The sequence below is a fragment of the Simochromis diagramma genome, unplaced genomic scaffold (assembly GCF_900408965.1).
Source record: "Simochromis diagramma unplaced genomic scaffold, fSimDia1.1 OVJJ01000545.1, whole genome shotgun sequence".
NCBI lineage: Eukaryota > Metazoa > Chordata > Actinopteri > Cichliformes > Cichlidae > Simochromis > Simochromis diagramma.
The window spans coordinates 7861925-7883270 of NW_024387371.1; the positions used below are offsets into that span (position 1 = coordinate 7861925).

At 41.6% G+C, this 21346-nt stretch overlaps 2 protein-coding genes and 2 long non-coding RNA genes across 4 annotated transcripts; 1 reads left to right on the forward strand and 3 right to left on the reverse strand.

The window, feature by feature from the left end:
* Window positions 1-649, reverse strand: LOC120719045. Its single transcript, XR_005692618.1, has 2 exons — window positions 533-649; window positions 1-335 (listed from the first exon to the last, which is right to left on the reverse strand). It is a non-coding gene; the product is annotated as an uncharacterized LOC120719045 (long non-coding RNA).
* Window positions 650-3554: 2905 nt separating this feature from the next.
* LOC120719044 lies at window positions 3555-6232 on the forward strand. Its single transcript, XR_005692617.1, has 3 exons — window positions 3555-4788; window positions 5227-5275; window positions 6014-6232. It is a non-coding gene; the product is annotated as an uncharacterized LOC120719044 (long non-coding RNA).
* A 467-nt stretch (window positions 6233-6699) lies between these two features.
* foxl1 (forkhead box L1) lies at window positions 6700-10115 on the reverse strand. Its single transcript, XM_040007897.1, has one exon. It carries the CDS (start codon window positions 9919-9921, stop codon window positions 8749-8751), a length of 1173 nt encoding a protein of 390 aa, XP_039863831.1. The 5' UTR covers window positions 9922-10115; the 3' UTR covers window positions 6700-8748.
* A 7194-nt stretch (window positions 10116-17309) lies between these two features.
* Window positions 17310-20945, reverse strand: acd (ACD shelterin complex subunit and telomerase recruitment factor). The gene is made up of 2 exons (XM_040008031.1): window positions 20889-20945; window positions 17310-20591 (listed from the first exon to the last, which is right to left on the reverse strand). The coding sequence occupies exon 2, from the start codon at window positions 20318-20320 to the stop codon at window positions 18647-18649; it is 1674 nt and encodes a 557-aa protein (XP_039863965.1). The 5' UTR covers window positions 20321-20591; window positions 20889-20945; the 3' UTR covers window positions 17310-18646.
* Window positions 20946-21346: the final 401 nt, after the last annotated feature.

The following is a 21346-nucleotide window of genomic DNA, read 5'->3' on the forward strand; positions in this document are numbered from 1 at the left end:
TTGGTTAACTCATGCAAAAAGAATCAAAATCTTGGGCCCATAAAAGAGGTCAAAATAACAAAACTCTACTCAAAGTTGACAACACAACTGATAACTCACACAAACTGACCTAACTTAATGAGACAAAGGGGAAACTTAAATAGTGGCTGATCAGCCCACAAAAACAGGAAAAGGGGTAAAACACACAAAACCTAACTAAACCTAACATAATGAACTCCAATTCCCCCCCATGGTCCTGAGTTATGGCGTGAACCAATTTGTAGTCTTCCTTTAAAGCTCGCTCCGCCCCTTTTCCACCTCTTGGCTCCTTAATCAAGGGACTGGAACAGCTGCAACTAAGGAAACTCAGAAAACAAAAGATTAATCATACATAACAGTGTAAACTAAAATGTGCGCACTTATTTTAGAATGCAGTGTTATGTGGATATGTGAATTAACTCTAAACCAAAACCAGTTATTGTCCTGTAAATAAATTCCTATATTTAAAGAAAGAAATGTGAATGCAATGTTACTTATAAGCCTCTCCACTAACATGGTGGGTATTACCACTGTGTGGCTGTAAGTGCAGCCATCACACACACATACAAACATTGTAGCATAGTTCACTTCAGTTGAGTTTGTCCTATGATCAGTGTTGGTCAAGTTACTTGAAAAAAGTAATTAGTTACTAAAAACTGTTTACTTCTCCCAAAAAAGTAATTTATTGATTACTTATTTTCAAGTAATTAGTTACTTAGTTACTTTTTAAAAACATGATACACAACCTGAATACGTAATAAAGCAACAGACCTTTCAGCCCAATTCTATTTTTTCTGCATAATCCATCATTTAAAATGTAATCAAATGAAAAATTGTCTTTTTAAAACTTGTTTTATTAGTTTTAATCTTTTAACTTTATGCATCAAGCAAAAATTAAATTATATGCAACAGTCTTTGACTTGAAGAAATTGTTTAACATTTCAACCTATTTCCTGCAGATTCCAGCACATAAAATAAAACAATGGTTTGTGTTTACACTCACTCTTTCAAATAGATGCGAGTAAAATGAATAAAATCAAAGACTCAGCAGCACTGAGTCCTGCCGCTCTTAAATCTATTGTCACCTGTTTAGCAGGAGTGGGGCGGGTGGAGGTTTGCCCGGTGCAGCAGCCGTCATGTCAGTGGGGGGATCCGGGGGTTTCTCTGTGAATGTCACATTCCCGTGTTTGCTCAGATTTGAAGTTTAATTTTTCGCTGTAGAAAGACGTTTTCTTCCCACGCAGTGAACAGCGGACGCCAATGTTTTTGTCACTTTTTACGGAATCAAACTCAAAGTAATGTCAGTACTTCCACGCTGTAAACGCTGCATGGTCGTACTCAGTCCTGCACTCCATATTATCCATTGGTGTCCTGCATGTTGTCATGAGACACTCTCACAAACAAAATCATGACGTTAACGCAGCGTGCTTACGGGAAAGTAACAGTAATCTAATTACTTTTTTGCAATAGTGATCCCTTACATTACTTGTTAGTTGAAAAAGTAATCAGATTACAGTAAGCCGATCCTTGTAACTACACAGCACTTTAGCTGTTACTTGTAACGCGTTACTGCCCATCTCTGCCTGTGATTAAGTTGAACTTTTGCTGGCACTGAAACCTCAGTGTTCACACACATTTGTCTCCATCCTGGATAACTCCTGCGCACATGTCAGTGTAAAGGTAATATCTGAAAATGAAACTTTGCCATGATGTTGGTAACAAACGTAATAAAAACTGTTCTTTTCAAGCAGCTTGTGCACACAAAGGTTACAGAGTTTCTCCATCACTGTGCATGTGCATTTCGAGATTCATTTACGCGCTAATTAAAGATGAATTTCTTTATATTTTACTATATGGTAGTAATATTAGTAAAACGCATGACACCGACAGATCTAAATATTGTTAGGCTGTGGAGGTTTGTGTGAACAGAGTGGTCTGTATTATTATTTGAGTCCAACCCTGCTCTGGTGCGTTGATCAGCTCTAATCCCCGTCATATTAAACACATTCACATATGGAGAGCATGCTTGTACGGTTACCATGATATGCAACACAGAACTGTGGAACAACACAGAAATGTTCCGTGTAAGTTAGCAGATACACACTTCAGAAAAAGCACTGCAGCCTGAAACTCCAGAGAAATATGTATTATTTTATTTGATTGAGACACCTTTGCACCACATTGATTTAATTAAAGATTTATTGAACTAGATTATTATTTGCCGCAACAACAACTGAGTTACGCAGTTTGGCTAAAGTCCTGTGTAGTTAGTGCCGTGTGAATCACAGTGATTACAACTCAGCCTGAGGAGGGAGGAAGAACATGTGAACCAAAAATCAGGTCAATGGTTTTATAGTTGAGAAAAATTAGACATGAGGCCAGGGCGAGCCAATAGAAAACAAAGAAGCATTTCATAATTTAATGAGAACCCTATTACAAAAATATGTTTAACACGGGAGAGCAAAGTTGCTGTTGACACATTTTACTGTGAGGCTAAAGCAAATGTTAACTTGTTGGTGGAGGAAAGGTTAGATTGTTTCTTCCAAGTAACAAGTTTGAGATGAAACAAGCACAGTAAACTCTGCATGCCCATTTGAAAGAGAACTCGCTCAGGCAATAAAATCATTTCTGTTCAGTTTTCAGCATTTGTAAATTTTGCACTCACTTTCCTTGGACGTCTTCGTGGGCCGGCCTGAAACCTTTTCATATAAATATGAGTCCATTTTGCTGCTCTGTCCTGTACGATGGATTATTAAACAGAACAGTGATTCAACCTGATGAAAGCTTTTACATTTAATGTTCTAAACACACCAACGGTCTGGTGGGTGTTTCTGCTCTGTCAGACAGGAAGTGATGCCTTCTCTTCTGCTTTGTTTGGATTAAATAAAAGGAAAAAATCAGTCCTGACCAAGGAAACATGCATTACCTTTATGGCTGGTAGAAAGAAAAAGAGTGAAGGAAGAGGACAGATTAAAGAGATTTTAATTTGACAATAAGAATAGAAATGTGAAGAACAATGTGTGACATGACAACAATCGAAAATGATTTAAGGGTTAGACTGTTTTTATTTCTTAGAATACACAGAGACAAAAAAACAGAAAAGGAAAAACAACCTCAGAAACAAAAAAAGACTTAAAATGACACAAAACAACAAAGATGTGAAAACAACCACAGACAGTGATCACAAAATGTCCACAAAGAGACAAAAAAAAAATGCAAAACCACTTGAAACTGATGTAAAACAAACGCAAAGACAAAGAAAGGGACCTGAAAAAGACACAAAAAAGTCAGACATCAAACAACCACACACTGACCAAAGCTAGCTGCCAAATAAAGACATGTGCAGATGGATGAAATAATGTGATAAGAAGTTAAAATGAGTGAAACAATTACAAAAAAGACGAGTACAAACATAAGCTCAAAAAGCAAATGCAAAACAGATGAGCAAAAGAAAACTACCAGATTTAGTCTCAGAATGACCCACACACCAAAATGAGACAAAAATTGACAAAAAAAAGACAAAAAAGGACGTCATAGACAAACAAAAAGACCACAATGATGTACAAAACACATAAAAAGCCATAAAGAAACACAAAACTAGACACAGAAGATGCACAAAATTAAACACAACGGTATGCAAAATGAGGCAAGATGCATTTATGGAAACACAGAGCCGCAAACCACATGGTGGGATGATTAGTGGGGTTTTGTGGGGTTTTTCCGTCTGCGCTGCTCTTCTGGACGGAGTCACGAATCCAGTCACGATTTTAGTCAATCTAAAGACGATGTCACTTTGACTGAAGGATGACATAAAGGACAATGACGAGCTCCATTCAAAAAAAAAGTGTCTCATAGTTGCTCTGATGAGCAAATCCTGCATAGTCCACAATCCTAAAGCCTCTCACAGGAAGGGACTGGAAGCCACCTCCATGTCCCTGCTGCAGAGTTCAGCCCGGTGCCAATGCTGGCTCCGTGCATGTTAAAGATCTGTGACCACGGCCCATCAGCAAAGTTTGTTTTCTCGCATAATAAATAGAAGCGACAGGATTTCCCTTTTGTCTGAGTTGCTTTCTCAGGAGGATCTCTTACTGTTCAAACACTCACAGACACCATCAGATAACCAACATTTATTAATCTGCTTTGTTTTCAGAAGACTTTGGAAATCGCTGGAGGACGAGGAACCAGCGGAGCCAATTACGCTGGTTTATGTGTCGGTATGAAACGCACCCAGACCTCGGAGAGCCCGAGCGTGGAGTCCAGTCACTCCTCTTCTTTCCACTCCTCTCTCGCCATCTTTCCCTTCTGAGGTTTTCATCATGTTTTATTTACACGTCCGACCAAAAGAATCCTATACACAGGAAATGCTTGTGATTGTGAGTTCCTCTCCTCAAATGTGGGCAAGTTTATTTATTTCAAGCAAACATTCCTGATTTGCACAGCGCTAGCCTCAAACAGTGCAGCTTTTTCAGCGGAGTGTGAGTCTGAGCGGCGGGCCTATATTTAGACATGGCTGCTCTGTGTTTGTAATGATGCTGTCAGCACAGCGCTCTGATTTCCTGCAGGTGTCATTCTACAACAAGTCGCTCACAGACCCTCGTTTGGGACTTTCAGCACCATCAGACCTTAAAAGGCTTCTCATTAGCTATTTATGACTCCCGGTCCAGAGCAAACGCAGGGTTACCATTGTTATTCAGCTGTTAGCATTAGCATTAGCGGTGAAACCAGGAAACACAAGCTGTGTCTGTACGTTAAACTCGTCACTTCTTCCAGGTAAGCTGAGCCCTGCTGAGAAGTAAATCCAGAAAATACGGCCTCTGTCACCGCCGTGACGTTCCTTCCACCCACGCCACGCGCAGCTGTTGTAGGTAGAAGTTATCAGCTAATGCTAGCAAGCTTTGTTATCAAGCTACGATCATAAACTGTTTGGGGGCAACACGCGGACACGAATACCTGCACCTCACACCAAGTCATTTTATTTGTCAGATAATTCAGTAAAATGGTCCAAAAGGCTCCGGCAGCACAAACACCTTCAGGACATTCAGTTCAGTGACTGGATGTAGTTTTTAATCCAGGCTGTAAATGTCTTTATTTCTGCTGTAAACATGAACATGTTACACGGGAGTTGCCTCATTTTTGAGGAGACTGTCTCAAGTGGACATTCGAGGAACTGCAGTCTTTGGCACTTACATGACCTTGTTGCTCCTGCAGGTATGAAGCCAGTGACTACAGTCAGTGCACAGTGAAGAAGACTTATGAGGTGATATTTCACAATAATTCTAACCTTATTTTAAATCTTAGATGTTTGCATGTGAGGTGTTTTATTTTTTAAAGGCGGGAATGCTAAATACACTTTCTTTCAGTCTAACATGGATAAAATCAGGCTGTAAGGATGAGAGATACTTGTGAGAAGTTTGAAATACAAGAAGTCTCTTTGTCTCCATAATTTAAAACGCTTCAGCAATAAATGACACTTTTGTTTCAAAAGCTGTAAATTTTCAAGTGAATAACAACCTTATAAAAACGAGTGCGTCAGCCACACGTCACCCAGCAGACAGGAAGCAGGACAAATGCTGCGTCCAGCTTAGTCACTGTCGTACCACCTCTGAGTGCGCTACGGACTGAAGCGTTTAGAAAATCATGCAGGTTGCATTTTAATAACAGATTGCAATCATGGCAGAAATGTGTTCGTTTCCAAACACTTTCCAGGTTGTGTTATATTAGAGTACCCCCCCACCACCACCACCACACACACACATACACACACCAGAAAACGCCCTTCATTTTCTGTCATTAAAAAAAAATACAGATCAAAGTTATTATGTTACAAATTGCAGGATTGCAAAGGACTGATGTCCTTATTATCTCCACAGAGGGGTGGAGATAACAGGGCTGATTCTTCTTCTATAAGTTTACTCAAAAAGTTCTTGATGCATTTGAACATCTGAAGCTGCTTTTGGAAAAATATAGAAGTGATTAACTTTTGTTGTTGATCCAGATCCAGATTTAATTATTTTTGGAAGAATTCCTCCATTGAGAGAGCGCTCAAAATTTCTTGAATTGAAAGAAGAGAAAGTGGAAGAAATCATTTTGATATTCCAGAGGAAACAGTCACACTCCAGCCCGGATCTGTCTGGATGCAAGGAGGGAATTTACAGCCTGATGCAGACTGCTCCAGCTTGTGTATTAATGGAGCAAACAGACATAAGATAGATTGCAACAAATGATGATAATTGTTTTGTATAAATATAGAATTAAATAAACATGAGGCTGTGTGTTACATAATTCTATATGAACACATGAGCATGAATAAAATATCTGGAGTGTGTTGAGCTGTTAGTTATGTGAATGCTTCAGCGTGTCGTTGCGTTTACCTGCATGGAATCACAGCCGCTGGTTTGGAGAAGAGTCATAAGTCATAAGTATTTTACACTTTTATGATTTAGTATTAATATTTCAGCTTTATGATGAGAATTTGTTTTATTCATTTGCCTTTTGTGCTGTTTGAAATTTTAGCTTTAACTCCTAATGTAATAATATAAATGAGAAAAAGATACCAGAATTAAAAAATACAAAAAGTTTAAACATGAGAAAATTATTATATAGGATTATTACTGTTTTTGTTGTTTGGTTCCTTTGAGATTTAGATTTTTTTATTATTATTTACTGTGATTTTTACAAACTCATTCTTGATGTGGAAACAGTTGAACCAAAAAACGTGTTTCTAAATGTTGTTTGCAGGTGACCTCAGACATGGTTAAAGGCCCAAGGAAAGCTGATAAATGGACGTTGAGTTTAGGTCATGGTCAGCGCTGCAAACAATAAAAACATGCCGTTTCTTTTTGTAGTCCTAGATTTGGTGAATTTGACAGCTGCAGCTGAAACTCTGGATTATGTGAACTTCAGTAAAACAAAGATTTTCCCCATTTTCACTGACGGATGGTTCCTGGTTTTCTGGGTGTTGATTAAAACACACTTTGAAACACAAACTTAAACAAATAAGCTCAGCAGAAAATAAAGCACTTAAGGTCTATGTATTTAACTTAAACTGTGCTAATATATCATCATCATTAGGCTGAAATGATAAGTAAACTGTGGACTTTTGGGGGCGCCTGGGGGACCCGGTGTTGCCACCTTGCACAGGGTGTACCATATGACTGATTGCACTGATTTAAGCAGGTATTTATGAGAACACCTTCACACACAGATCTGTGTGGCTGTGCCAAATATATCCACACGTACAGTATGTATAAATACTGGTAAATTACTTTAAGCTTCACCTTCACAAGGTCACCATCCAGCCTGGACTGCTCTATAATCAAACGCTTTGTGGGCAAAAGCTGAAACCGCTGGTTCCAAACATAAAATGATCTAAATGCTTCAGACTCTGGATGAATGCTGGATGTGGAAGAAACTATATGGATGTGTCTCTTACTGATCATAATCATGATCTACAATTGTTTTCTGTGCTCGGCACTGTTCATATGAATGCTTCCTCCTCCACCTGGAAGCCTTTTGATTCCTTTTATCACATCGCACTGCATTTCATTGCGGTCGATAATCTTTTCTCACCGTATGAAATGCAAAGGTGGGCCAGTCCTCCTCAACAAATACCAGGGAGCAGCACAGCATGATGTTTATTTATAAAGCTGCCCTCCAAAGACTGCCCGGCTGCCTCTGCTCTCTCATTCCACTGAAATAAAGCGCCATCACCGCACATTCTTACTGCCGCTCAACTTGGAAAAACATGATTTAAATACTTTGCTGTGTTCACAAATATGAAGTTACATTCTCTGATTTCCCCAGAACATTTTCATGTTTTTTTATTAATTGATTTTTTAATGAATTCTGTAAATGCACAATGTATCTCTCTGTTCTCAAACGGTACATGTTTTTGATTTCAATGAAACTTTGTTATAATTTTTTAGATAAGCATCAACTTTTAATAATGGAATGTCTGTCTGTCCTTAAACTACAAGGCAGTGTCCAGTTTTTCAGTTCTGTTGCTGCTGATGTTTCCGTTGGTGAAAGCCCTGATATCGGTTTTACTTCATTTTTTAAACTCATAAACTTTAATGAAAATGAACAAAACCAAACACGTCGTCTCATTTTTCTTAAAACAAAACGGGGGGGGAAAACAAAGGTGCAGTTTTCCAGCAGTGTTTCTATTTATTCTTTCGTACCACAATTTAAAATAAATCACGTCAACATTTTTGGCTAAATTTTATTTTGCAGTAAAATAAATGTTCAAATCCAGAGCAGAGTGGAAAATAATAATAGGTTTTGGTTACATCATTACTGAGTACTAAACTTAATATTGTACGGCATCTTCAGGCCCAGTCACGACAATTAAAATTATTTTTTAAATTACGCACTGTTCTTGCTTTATGGGGTTTCACCATCATGAGTAAAGTGTAGCATATGAGAATATCCGTAAATATTTACATGGCAGGGACGACATCCTTTTATTGTACTGAGCATTATGTTTTGTGCAGCCATAATTTCTGAGGAGCAACAGATTTGGGAGGAAAAAACTGAATATAATCACAAACCTGAAAATGACGCATGCGTAAAGATGGAGATAAAAGTCTTCTTGACGCTCTTTGTTCATTTTTGTCCGAACTTTAAAGTAGATGATGGCAGAGATCCTGTTTCGTGTCTCTGCGTGTAAAGCTAAACACAGACTTTACACTTTTACGCGTTTGGTGCGTAAAACGCACGAAAGTCTGCCGGTCATTTAAAATGCAGCACTTTGTCAGGGTAGGACAGCGACAGGTAAGAGCAGAAAGGGAATCCCATCTGGTACAACTGATGCTGACGCGCGCCGAGGACCACGGACGCGCTGAAAGCCGGATTTTGGCCCTGTGCGCATGTCTCGGCCGGCAGGCCGAGGATGCTGCCTCGTATTTCGTCCTCGCTCTTCGCTAAAATGCTGTCTATGCTGAAACCTTTGGATTTGTCCCTGCTCAGTGTGTTCCCCTTCGGCCTGTCTGGCGCAGGTGCGGCCAAGTTTGTGTTTCCTGCGCAGCTGACGGTGCAGAGAGGACCTCTTTCTCTTTGGCTGAACGCAGACTTCCTCTCCTCTGATTTCGGGTCAAGGGTCTCGTCTGGGAGATGACCGTCGTCCGTCCACAGTGCAGCGCGTTTCGGCGCGGAGCACGGCTCGGGCTGTGGGGCGTGAAGCTCCCTGCCGGCGGCCTGACTGCTGTGTTGGTTGGGGGGCACTTTAAGTCTCTGCGTGGAGGGGCTCTGCGGCTGTTCCGCGTGATTCAACTCGCCAAGAATATGTTTCCTGTCTGCGGGCGTCCTCGCCTCCTCCTCCTCATCCCTCGCGGGTGCTTCTGTTACCCTCGAGCCAGCTTGATGTTTCGGGGAGGTCTGAGGGTCCCTGGGTTGCCCGGGGGCCTTGGTGCGCTTGTGCCCGGTGGCTTTGGAGTCCAGAGCCTCCTGCTGACACTTCGCCTTCCTCTTCCTCCGGCGGTAGTTGCCGTTTTCAAACATATCCAGACACTTGGTGTCCAACGTCCAGTAGCTGCCTTTGCCCGGCCGGCCCTTCTCCCGGGGCACCTTGATGAAGCAGTCGTTCAGGGACAAGTTGTGACGGATCGAGTTCTGCCAGCCCTGTTTGTTGTCGTGATAGAAGGGGAATCGGTCCATGATGAACTGGTAGATGCCGCTGAGCGTGGCGCGCTGCTCCGGTGCGCTCTTGATGGCCATGGCGATGAGCGCGATGTAGCTGTAGGGCGGCTTCTGCGGGGGCTCCTGGCGGGCCGGCACGAAGCTCAGGGCGGTGGGCACGACCCCGCCGCTGTCGCCTCCGTACAGGTAGATCAGCGGGGGGGCGGAGAGGCTCAAAGCCGAAGATGTCACTCCGAGTGACGGCAGACGGCCGTGGTAGAGAGTCATGACGGCGGGAAAGCCGCAGTGTGTCCCGGGGAAAGTTGAGCCTGCTCCCGCAGCTCCACTCCTCCACTGACTGACTCTCCAGCCTCATGAGGGCCCCAGAAAAATGTTAATAATTGTTGTACGTTTGCTGTGTTATGTTGACTTTGCACTGGGAAATAAATTGTCCATCATAAACAGTCGGTGCTGCTCTTAGCCCACCCACATTAATTAAAATTTCATTGCGCTGAAACTCCCTCATGTCCCCCTCCTCTGCCCAACAACCAATGAGGTGCCGGGTTATTCCCTCATCTGTTTATAGAATTAGTCGCTTGATAAGTCTGCCCACCCAGGTTGAATCAAGCTGTGTTTATTTGGAAAAATTTCCGGGCACCCAATACATAAACGCACTGATGTGCTGTTTGAAATATCACGTCCACCCCTGACGCTCAGAGTTGCTCACACAGAGAGAACAAGCAAACATTGCCGAGTCCTTTCTGGGAGTTGCTGTGAGTTCACTCGAATGAAAACAAAGTGTATAAAAGGGAAAATAACTTAAACAATTTCTCTTCACTCGTGTCAGACTCTCGTTTTGCTTCCAGTCCAACACAAATGACGCAGAGGGAACATTTCTGCAGCAAACTTCATTTCAAAGAATATCTGAGCGCATAAATCAGGCATGGCTGACAATATAATAATAATGATCAGCTTAACAGGAATATAAGTACTTCAGGCTGACAGCTGCTCTAAAACGATTGACTGGGTTTTGTAGGTGGTGGCGTTAAAAAAAACAATTATATGATTAGCTCAAAATTTGCAACTTATTGCGATCAGCTAATGTTGAGATCATTTTTATTAAAACATTTCTTGATACCAAGCAGTAAGGTACAAAGACAATATTATTTTTATTTTTTTTATTGATTGAAAGATGACACAAGAAAATGGGGGCATGCTTACACAAACAATGCATAAACCTAGGGACCTTAATATATTACAAGATTAACTTATTACACAAATATACAAATCGCATTTCCCAAAAAGAAAAGGAACAAATTATTTTAATTTGCCTTTGTAATGTGTTCAGTTTTCAGTCCACTGTCGGTTCTTCCAGTTCATGTCTGTCTTGTATAAAACCAGGGGCGATTCTAGAACCAAACTTTTAGGGGGCTCAGCCCCGGTCATATTGTCATGCATGCAGTGCCTCATAGTTAATATAAACAGCACATGATGATTGCAAATGTAGTCAGCTTTTTTCACATTTGCAAACTTCATTTCAACTAATCGTGACAATGTTACCATCAAAAGAAGCGTAATTACTTAGATCTGGATCTAAAACTAATTCAGTATGAATAATCGCACATTTCACAATTATACACCAGTTTTATCTCGTACCCTTTATTTACCAAACCGGAGACAAAGGCTCAATCATGCTGACCAGAGCTTTCTAAAGTAAGTTAAAGCTGCTGTTGAACATTGACAGATCACATCCTCTGACTTACTCTCACCTGCACTTGGAGCTGTAAACGAACACTGAAGCTCAATTCGACCAAAATAGGAATAAAAATCTTTAACAAACTAAAATTATGAAGTACACCAGCTCCTTGGGTGGTAACTAGTGATGTGTCAGCAAACTAATGGCCCTAAAGAAACATTATAAGAGTTCGTGAAATGACCTCTTCATTTTCTTTCTGCCACAGCAACAAAAACCTCCCCCCAAAAAGTCGTATTTATTCCTGACAAACCTGCTGTTGAAGCAGCAGCACCTGTGTGTGAGTGCACTGTAACATCATTACAGCAGCAACACCGGACATTTAAACCTGTTTTTATTGGATCCTGTCTCCAGTAGACCAGCTGCCAAAATATAATATCAGAAGACATATAAGATACATTGTTATTATTGCTACTCCTTCTATTCTATTTTAATGGGTGGTATGATAAAATGTAGGGGTGCCCGAGTGTCCCAAAAAACATCTAAACTCACCTAAGGTAAAACTAAATTTAAAGCTCAGTGTTTGGTGAAGCCGCCAAACTCCAACACTCGATAAAGTGTTAATAGCTACAGAAGTTAACAAAACACATAAACATCTGGGGAGCTGACGTTATTGAATGACCAGCAGGGGGCGACCCCCACCACCACCTCCAGTGCCCCCCCCACGTCAAGACTTTGTTATGTTAAATAATAATTTTAAATAAATGTGATGTTAAAAGATGATTTTGTTTTGTACCAATAAATAGTTGGTTTTGAAACATATTAACATATTATGAATATTTTTACAGGTATTTGATCCATGTCAGGTTGCAGAAAAGCCGGTGCCGACCCCTGGAAAGGTGCATCTCAGGGGCAACACAGAGACAGGCATCACACTCTGACATGATCCGACACTTGTTTGTCTTTCCTGAACAACTTTGCTTTTAAACTGAACTCCTTCCCGGGAGAATGGATCTTAATTTGCTTCTGCTAACAATCGTCAACTTTAATAGCAGGAAATGAACTCGGCATATCATTCTTTTCCGTCTCTGTGTTTTTGCCACATTTTTCAAGTAACTCATGTATTTAAGAACAGCATAATAAAACTGGAAATTCTGCTTTTCGTGTGCCACTCCAATATTTTTAGTGGCCCTCATATGGCCACCCCCATGAAAAAATTCTGGAGGCGCCCCTGATTCTGTTTCACATTTCTGATTATTTAAGTTCATCACTGTATTTTCAGCCTTATCATTAATATTCTTTTTTACATTCAGGTACATGTATTTCCTTTAAAATTCTAAATTTTGTAGCTAAGTGATAATTTTAAGAAGTGAGTCTCTTTTTGACGTGGAGTAAAATGTAAATTTTGTAGTTCATCTTCTGGAAATTATCATTTCAACGTGTCAGACATCCGTCATCAGTTTAAGGAGGCCGGTGTAGGAGAACCACGGCTCGCTGTTCTCAGTCATTATGAGGTCTCCTTCACACCTTCCTCTGACCTCATAGGGTTTTCCATCAAGGAAACACTGATTAGGAAAAGGATGTGGGAAGATTTTTGTATCTTCTTTTCTTATTTCATTTATTTCTTTGTTTTGTTTTGTTTTGTTTTTGAGTATCTGACTATGACCCAAGACCCACGTGAAAGTCAGCCTTCAAAGTAAAACAGGAAGTAACCAAACGCTCACACTAAACATGAAGATAAGGGGAGGTGAACACAACGCTCAATGAAAATTTCTAATTATATAATAATGGATAAAGTGTGTATTAATTAAAAAAAATCTGAAGGGCTCAGAGAATTAAAATAGCAACGTATAATCATATAAAACAATTGTGTAAGTACTGAAATGTCTCCTACAGATGTGACCAAATCAACTCTCTGCTCTGTGGAAAAGTTCTGAATGAATATTTGTTTTCACATCGACTGCAGCTTCTTCAGGTTCTTTTCTGACTGTGTCCGTATGAAAGTGGAACAAAATGAAACCCGACTTTAATTGTCCTTGGAGAAGCTTTGTGGAGCCACTCGGGACTGTATTGCCTTACAAGGACAACATGGACAGTGTATTATTTGTAGATGTGAGCATGATGCTTTATATTATGTATTTTCCTGTTTATAGGTCAGAGGAGGATTATAACAACTTTACAAGTGCGCACAGCTGGCTCCTGCTTACATTAAGGCCTTGGAGCTTTCGGTGGATAAACTCAGAAGTTGGTCTTTTCTCTGTTTCCTCTGAGCAGACGGTGATTCATTAGCAAATTAAACTAAACTAACATGAAAGTATGAGACGAGTGCGGGCCACAGCGAGCGGGATTCAGGATCTGACATTTTAGTGGAAATTCTGCAGGACGCATTTTGATATCTACAACTTTATGTTCGAGCAGCAGATGCACGAGCATGATGTTTTATTGACAGTGATGTCACCCAGTCGCCCAGCTGTTACAACCTTTATTTGAGAGTTCACAAAAGCAGCACTGTGTGTCCAAAGATCAGGAGCATTGACTCACCAAACTCAGTGTTGTAGGGTCGCTTTATTAGAAACAGATTATTAGACGTGAGGTGCCAGAGCGCTGACTTGTTTTTCCTTTCTGATTGCTTTCTGCTTTCTTTACGATCTTTTCCATGTCAGGATTGTCCATGACACAGTTTCAGCCAATCTCCCAGACCTGGATTAAGCCTAGTCCCAGACCAAAAAGAGATTCCAGTGATGATCTCAGACTGAGATTAGCTTTAATCTGTATTTATTTGGGTTTTTGTAAAGATTTATTCTAGTGCATTTTATCCTTTATTGCTGGAGAGAACAAGGGGAACAACATGCAGGAAATGGCTTGTGTTGCTATGTAGTTGCATGTTCATCTTTGCTATAATATTGGGTGTCTTTGCAGACACTTTGTATCTGTTCGCAGCGGTTTTTCACCTGTAGGCTGATGAAACTGAAGGACGAGAACAGAAAAAAACTAGAATGAATCTGCAGGAAGTCAAAAAGCACCTTAACGACCACAAGATTTCAGAAAACACATCTTCAATGGACAATTCCAAACCACAGGGAGAGCAAAGACGGTAGAAATGACAAAGACTGAGGAGAATGACGCAGATGAAATACTCTTCTCAGCAGAGGAGTGAAATAAGGAGTGGGTGAAGTCAATCAGTCACTAATGAGGGAGGGGGAAAAAAGAATGGAAGCAAAAGCACTGAAAGCCACATGAAGATCTAACCTTCAAAATAAAACAGGAAGCAAGATGCCAAGACCTCACAGACGAGGAGGCTCACGAGAGAAGAAACCATTCAGCAAAACAAAAACTGTTGTTTTTACACATAAAAAAAATTGAAAGCTTTTAAAACTTCAAAATGAGAAAATGAAGCAAAGCTAATACAGGAAGCACCCAGAGAGGAGGCGCTGTCTCTTGCAGTATTTGCTTTGAAGGCTAGCACGGTGGTCAGCACTGCTGCACAGCAAGAAGGTCCTGAGTTCAATTCCACCATCAGGCCGGGGCTTTCTGTGTGGAGGTTGCATGTTCTCCCCGTGTTTGCGTGGGTTCCTCCCACCGTCCACAGACATGCAGTTTGTGGGGGTAGGTTAATTGATTAATCCAGATTGCCCATAGGTGGGAATGTGAATGGTTGTCTGTCTCTATATGTTAGCCCTGCAACAGACTGTCCAGGATGTAACCTGCCTCTCGCCCTATGACAGCTGGGATAGGCTCCAGCGACCCTGAAAAGGACAAGTGGATGGAAAAGTAAGTTTACATTTTTGTTTTTAAACATACTTTAAGAAGTTGTACTTTGTAGAGAGGGGGAGGAGAGGTCAGAGTTCAGATGTTACATAATATTTGGGCTTTTTGCCCATTGTTGACCAATAAATCATTAAGTTGACATTGAAGACCTCAGTAGAGTTAAGCCACATTTTAAAGCGCAGGTAGTGAACTCCAGTCCCCAAGAGCCGAAACTTTTAAATGTCTCCCTGCAACAACACACCTGGATAAAATTAGTAGGTCATTAGTAAGACCTGACTGCATGCTGAGGTGGCAGTTCAGCCATTTGATTCATGTTACAGCAGCTCATGAATGAATGAATATGATGCAATAAAAGTACTTTTAGAAGTGCATTTTTCCAAAAACTTACATTTATGTAAATTTACTTGAGCAAGGTTAGGGGTTGCCACCTCAGCATGCAGTCCAGTCTTGCTAATGACCTCCTAATTTTATTCAGGTGTGTTGCTGCAGGGAGACATTTAAAAGTGTCAGGACATCTGTGTTTTAAAGGATTGTTAACACGTCCCCATTCTAAAAGTTCATTCGTTCAAAACACAATGACGCAAACACAAATGCTACCAAATACATAACCTCCTCGGTGGAGCTAATAAATACCAGGATGTGTTGTGTGTCTTTTCTAGTTACTTTGCATCTATTTGCAGTGTTGCATTTGTGTCAGTTTCCTCACTTTAGACATTTTTGTCTTTTTGCAAAGAAAACGTGACCATTCTTTACACAGTGGTTATACGGAAACTGCTGTTAAGCTTCCTTTTGTTCTTTCTTTCTTTCTTTCTTTCTTTCACAAATTGCTGTAAACCAAAGAAATTGTTTCTTTTCTCACTTCTTATTTGCTTATACGAGCAAAATGAGCTTTTTATGTCGTCTTCAGATAATTAAAAACAATCTAGAACACTCAGTAAAGTTTAAAAAGAGGTGTTAATAAAATGCAGTTTACTGAATGTAACTTCACGTCTATGATTGTGTGCATGGCCCTCTCACAGTTACAGCCTCTGGTTGTTTGTAGACACCAGGGGGAGACAGTTATCTCTTTTTCATCATTTCAGTCTCTTCGGGGTCACATTGCACCTTTTTCTGATCATTTTTACTCTGTTTACACTCATTGGTGCATCAGCTTCTGTTAATATTTCTCCTCACTTTGGTCATTTTGAGGCTTTTTGTGCACATCTCTTTTCAGTTTTCTCTGTACCAGGGCTCCTTGACTTCTTGTGCCCCTGGGTCTGTATCCTGTTGAAACATCCCATCATCTGATTTATTTGGCACCTGTTAAAATGAACAAAACTAACCTCTACTGTTTCCTGCCGAGTTGGTCCTCATGCACAGTGCGATGTTTGGAGAAAGTCAAACACAGCTTATCAGCACAAACATATACCGACTGTCAGCACGGTGGTGGCGAGCTGATGATTTGGGCACCTTGATGTCACTGAGTCAACCACAAACTCCTCTGTATGCCAAAGTATTCTAGAGGCTGATGTGAGCCCGTCTGTCCCACAGCTAAAGCTTAGACCAGAAGAATCGACCTGCTGTAAGGGCCCAGAGTCCAGACCTCAGCCTGACTGAGATGCTGTGGTGGACCTTCAGATGGCTGAAGCCAGGAGGTAAAGAACAGTGGACCAAAATTCCTCCACGATGATGTGAGCTGTGGTCGTGCAAAAAATGATTGCTTCAGTTTATTACTGTCAAAGGTGGTTCTACAAGCTGCTGAATTGTGGTGCTTACTTACTTAGTTGTGTATGTTATTTATTTATTGGTTGTTCTCATTTCCTTATTATCATAAACTGTTCAGTTCCTAAACTTCCATACAATGGCAACATTGTTTTCTTCTTTGCCTTTTCTTTTAGTGACAGTAAATACTCACGTATAGGAGGCACAGCTCTGCAAAAACTCAGGTTTAGTCTCGACTGAGAGAAATGTGAACTCCCTCCTCTGCCTACCAGCATCACTTTGTGAGGTTTTGATTAGTTCACTTCACATTTTTTGCTTTGAAGTGCGCATTACTGAACCGCTGCATCAGCTCGACTTTGACAAGCACGGTCTTCAGCGACACCTCCTGGACGAATAAAGAACAACTCTTTTACCTTTAACCAGGAAATCAGAATATTTGATCAGAAATAAACCCTGAGTCTGATTTTCAGGCTTATGAGCCTTCATACTGATGAAGAATGTGAAATATGGCTGCATGAGAGCCTGGATCGATACTGAAAAGCTGCCAAGTTTAAAAGAAAGAAAAATATCTACTAATGCAGCTTTACTAGTTTTTTGTTTTCTACAAATATGATGACTTTGACTGAGGTTTGGGTCCAAGAATTCTACTGCAGGTGAGACAATAAAGCTGCTAACCGAGCTTCTACTGTTAATACTGCTCTAATCATCTCCACACTGAACAATGAAAAAACACAAAAGCACAGCTCCAACGATGCTCAGAGACATGAGGCGGTTCTATGGAGAAAACTACAAACATCCTTTTCATTCATCTGCCAAGTTTTATTTTTCTTTTATCAATTTTGTCTGAAAAACAGAAAACTGGGGGGGGGGGAGAGTTTAAAATGCAGATTTTTACTCAACTGTCACAAATATTCATTTATCAAAATGTGGAACAATCAAATATTTTACATTTTTGCTTTCATGGATAATCAAACAGCTGCTGAGGACTTCTGACATCAAACTAATGTCAGCTGAATATTGCAGCGTGTGACATTTCCATTAATCACAGACAGGAAAGGTCTGAAATCACAAAAGAGAGCAAAGCCACAACCTCTGCACTTACAGAACATTTAACAGCAAATGATTGAAGAGAGACTTCAAACGTGTTTTATTTGGACATTTTAGCATCTAGAGGCTGAGAAAATATTCATTTTTAACCCGTGACAGCGTCACACAGCATGAAACAGAAGCATGGTTTCACAGTGTGTGACGAGTTTGTGCATCGGTGTAAGCACGGCGTTCCTGCTCAGGTGTAAAGAAAACTGCCGTTTGGCTTTATTTCGGTCAGTAATTGTATTTATTGATGATTTAACATTGATATTTGTGTAGAGCTCACCAAAAATTGTTAAACAAACATCGACCGTGTGTGCAAAACATTTTCGGTGCGGTGTCTTTGGCGTTGCTGTCATGTGCTTTTGTGAAATGCAAACCTCTTCTGTTTGCAAATTTTTATACAAAATATCAGGAAAAAAATAAATCAAATTAAGTTTTAACTTCCTACAAGCCAAGGTGATGTCTTATATGCTCAAAAAAACCAAAATCAGATCAGTTTCCCATTAAATTAGGAAGCTCTGACTGAAACACCAGCACTTTGTTTTTATTTTGTTCTTGGAAAATGAGGAAATCTTCATAAAAGCTAAATAAATAACAGCTGTAAATTCCCTCATCAGCTGATGTGGACCTTCGTTTGATAAACCAAACCATCCCAAACAGAAATGGCCATCAGAGCGGCCTGAGGACACCATCATAACCGACAAACTGAAGCAATACCAGAACAGAACTAAAGACAGACGAGAGGTAAATTAGGCCCGCTCATGCTACGTTTGCAGGATTGTCTGTTTGCTTTGGAGTCACGAGATACTTCACAGCCCAGTGCAGCAGAGATTCAGTCATTCTGAAGCGACTGAAGTCCTGCAGATTCTGTCCACACACGCGGTACGAGTAAGAGAACGGCCTGCCGTCGCGATGAACCTTTGGAATTTTTCTCGGGACACTCCCTGAAGCCTGTTTAGGACTGCTGCCGTCTTCGGCACTGGAGCCTCCTACCGGAGTGTCGAAGAGCCACGATGGAGGACTGCTGCTCAGCTCCGCCTCCTTGTCCTCCGCCAAGGTGGAGGTGTCGAGGGCTTCTGGTGTGGACTCGCTTTGCTTTCTCTTAACTTTTCCGTGTCTTGTCAAAGTTGTCTCCTCCCCTTCTTGGTCCACAGGTGGGAGGCTCTGCTGTGCTGTCCAGGTGCGATGATTTTCCATTTCTGGAGCAATCATGGAGCCTGAAGCTGAACAAGAGGAAGTGGCAGTGGTGGGGAGGGCAGTCAGCTGTTTCTGGTAGGGTGGGAAGTAGCTGGACTCCACCAGGTGGACAGGAAGCTGCGTGCTGGTGGCGGGATCAGGTTTGGATTCTGCAGCAGAGGCGGGGTGCGGCGAGATGCTTGGTGTAGCTTCTGGAGATGCATCAGAGGAAGATGAGGAGATACAAGGAGGAGGAAATATGTTCCACGGGTTGGACAAAGGCTCGTCAGTCCCACCTGTGATCACATCCTCGTGGAGCAGGCTGTCCTCCATTGGAAGAGATGAGCTGTCACTGGATGCACAAACTCCTTGTACAGCTGCTGGCTGAACTATCTGCCAGTGTGCATCATCAACAGAGGGCTGCGTGGTCTCTGGAGGGTTGCAGACTTGCAGTATATTCTCCTCCTCCATCCTCTCTGTGCTGCTTTCAGCATTTTTTAGAGTCTGGACCTGCTGAGAGTCTTCTTCTGGGATAAGGAGATATTTCACAGGGACACTGAAACACTTCTCTCCCTTATATCTGATCCTGTCCACATCCCAGCGTGTGCTAGAGCAGGTCTGCGTGGAGTGACAGGTGGAGGTGGAGGGCTGCAGGCTCGCGGCGCGTCCCCTTGTCAGCTTCTCCCTGACGTCCTCCAGCACAGCCTGCAGACAGTCGTGCTGCCACTCTCCCAGCAGCTCGGATAGGTCAAATTCACACTGGCTCTTCTGAGAGTCCTCCTGACCCAGCAGAGCTCTCCACGTTTTACAGATCTTCATCCTGACAGAGGACAGGGTGGTGCAGCAGGGAGTGTTGTCTTTAACTGGACCTGCTGCGGTTGTAGCTAGTTCTCCGACTGATAAGAAGAACCTGCATTTAGTCTGTTCTGAGGCCATGTGGAACTGCAGCCGGTAGTCCTGGATGCAAACCGTGCTGTTGAGTAGGCTGCTGAAGCACTCACGGTCCTCCTGCTCCTGCAGATGCTCCCAGGCTGACGCCGTGAGGACGGCTGGGATCTGGAGTACCCCATCAGACAGGAAGAGCAACCCGGTGGGGCCCTCGGTGTTCCCCGCCTGGGACTGGGACATCTGACCCACACCGATGACATGAGCCTTCAACCTGCTGCCCACCTCCTCCTGCTCCTCCTCCTGGCTGCCGTAGCGCAAGATGAGCCGCTCTATCCATGGAGACAGTCTGTTCCGCGGAAGCCGAGGCATGTCCGGAGTTTTAAACCGTACCGCAGAACAGTTACGAGACTCAGTCAGAAGAACACTCCCACCACATCCTCACTGTAGTGACAACTTTAGCAGGGACTTGGTGAAGTCCACTCGTCTCTCGCAGTGTCGCCATTTATATTTTAGCCACGTTAGCTGGACACTCGCTTAGCTTAAATATTTGATCAGCGTTGTAACCTCTGTGCACTTCCGCTCTGCGCGTGTCTGCAGTCATGGCGGCGACAGTCAAGTTACCGACAGAGAACAACAGCTCCTTCAACATAAAAGCGCAAAAGTTAATCGTTTTATTTTTATTTCGAACGATAACAAGAAGATGAATTATATATATTAATCATTAGTCATATTAGTCATATTAAATTATATTAAACCGTCGAAGCCAAATACTCGGGTAAAATAGCGAGTTTATGCCTTTTAATATGTATAGAAACTTTGACTGACATCATTCTATCGGGGATAGTTTTTTTTTTTCGACCATGAGCCACGTTTTACGACATCCGCCGTTATGCTTTCAGGCATGAATCCAATAGCTGCAAAGAATTTCCAGCATTACCCTCCTGGTTCCAGTCGCCTTCGAGCATTAAAACTAGCCGGCCGTTTTACACAAACTGAAATTTTTTGTGCTTCAAACTCGTAGTTATTGTGTGGAAACACGTGACAATAAGGGAATGGGTGTGGTCGTAAATTCTAAACCGACCAATCAACGTCCATTACGAAAGTCAGAAAAAATAAAAGACATTGCGAAAACTAAAATAAAATACATAATGAAATGTAACATGTTTTTTTGTCTTTAGAAACCAAATGTACATATTTATATCGGTTGTTTGATTCACAGCTGTTCTGTTGCTGCACACATTTTAAACTGCACGCGTTCCGCCCTGATGCTCCGTTCAGGTGGTGTCGCCAAAATACATTGCAAGCGGCTGTGTTAACTTTTTTTTTTATCTGTTTAAAGCAACCGAGGTGGTTTCTTCTTTATTATGAAAGGTTTCAAAACATAGTGGCTTGAAA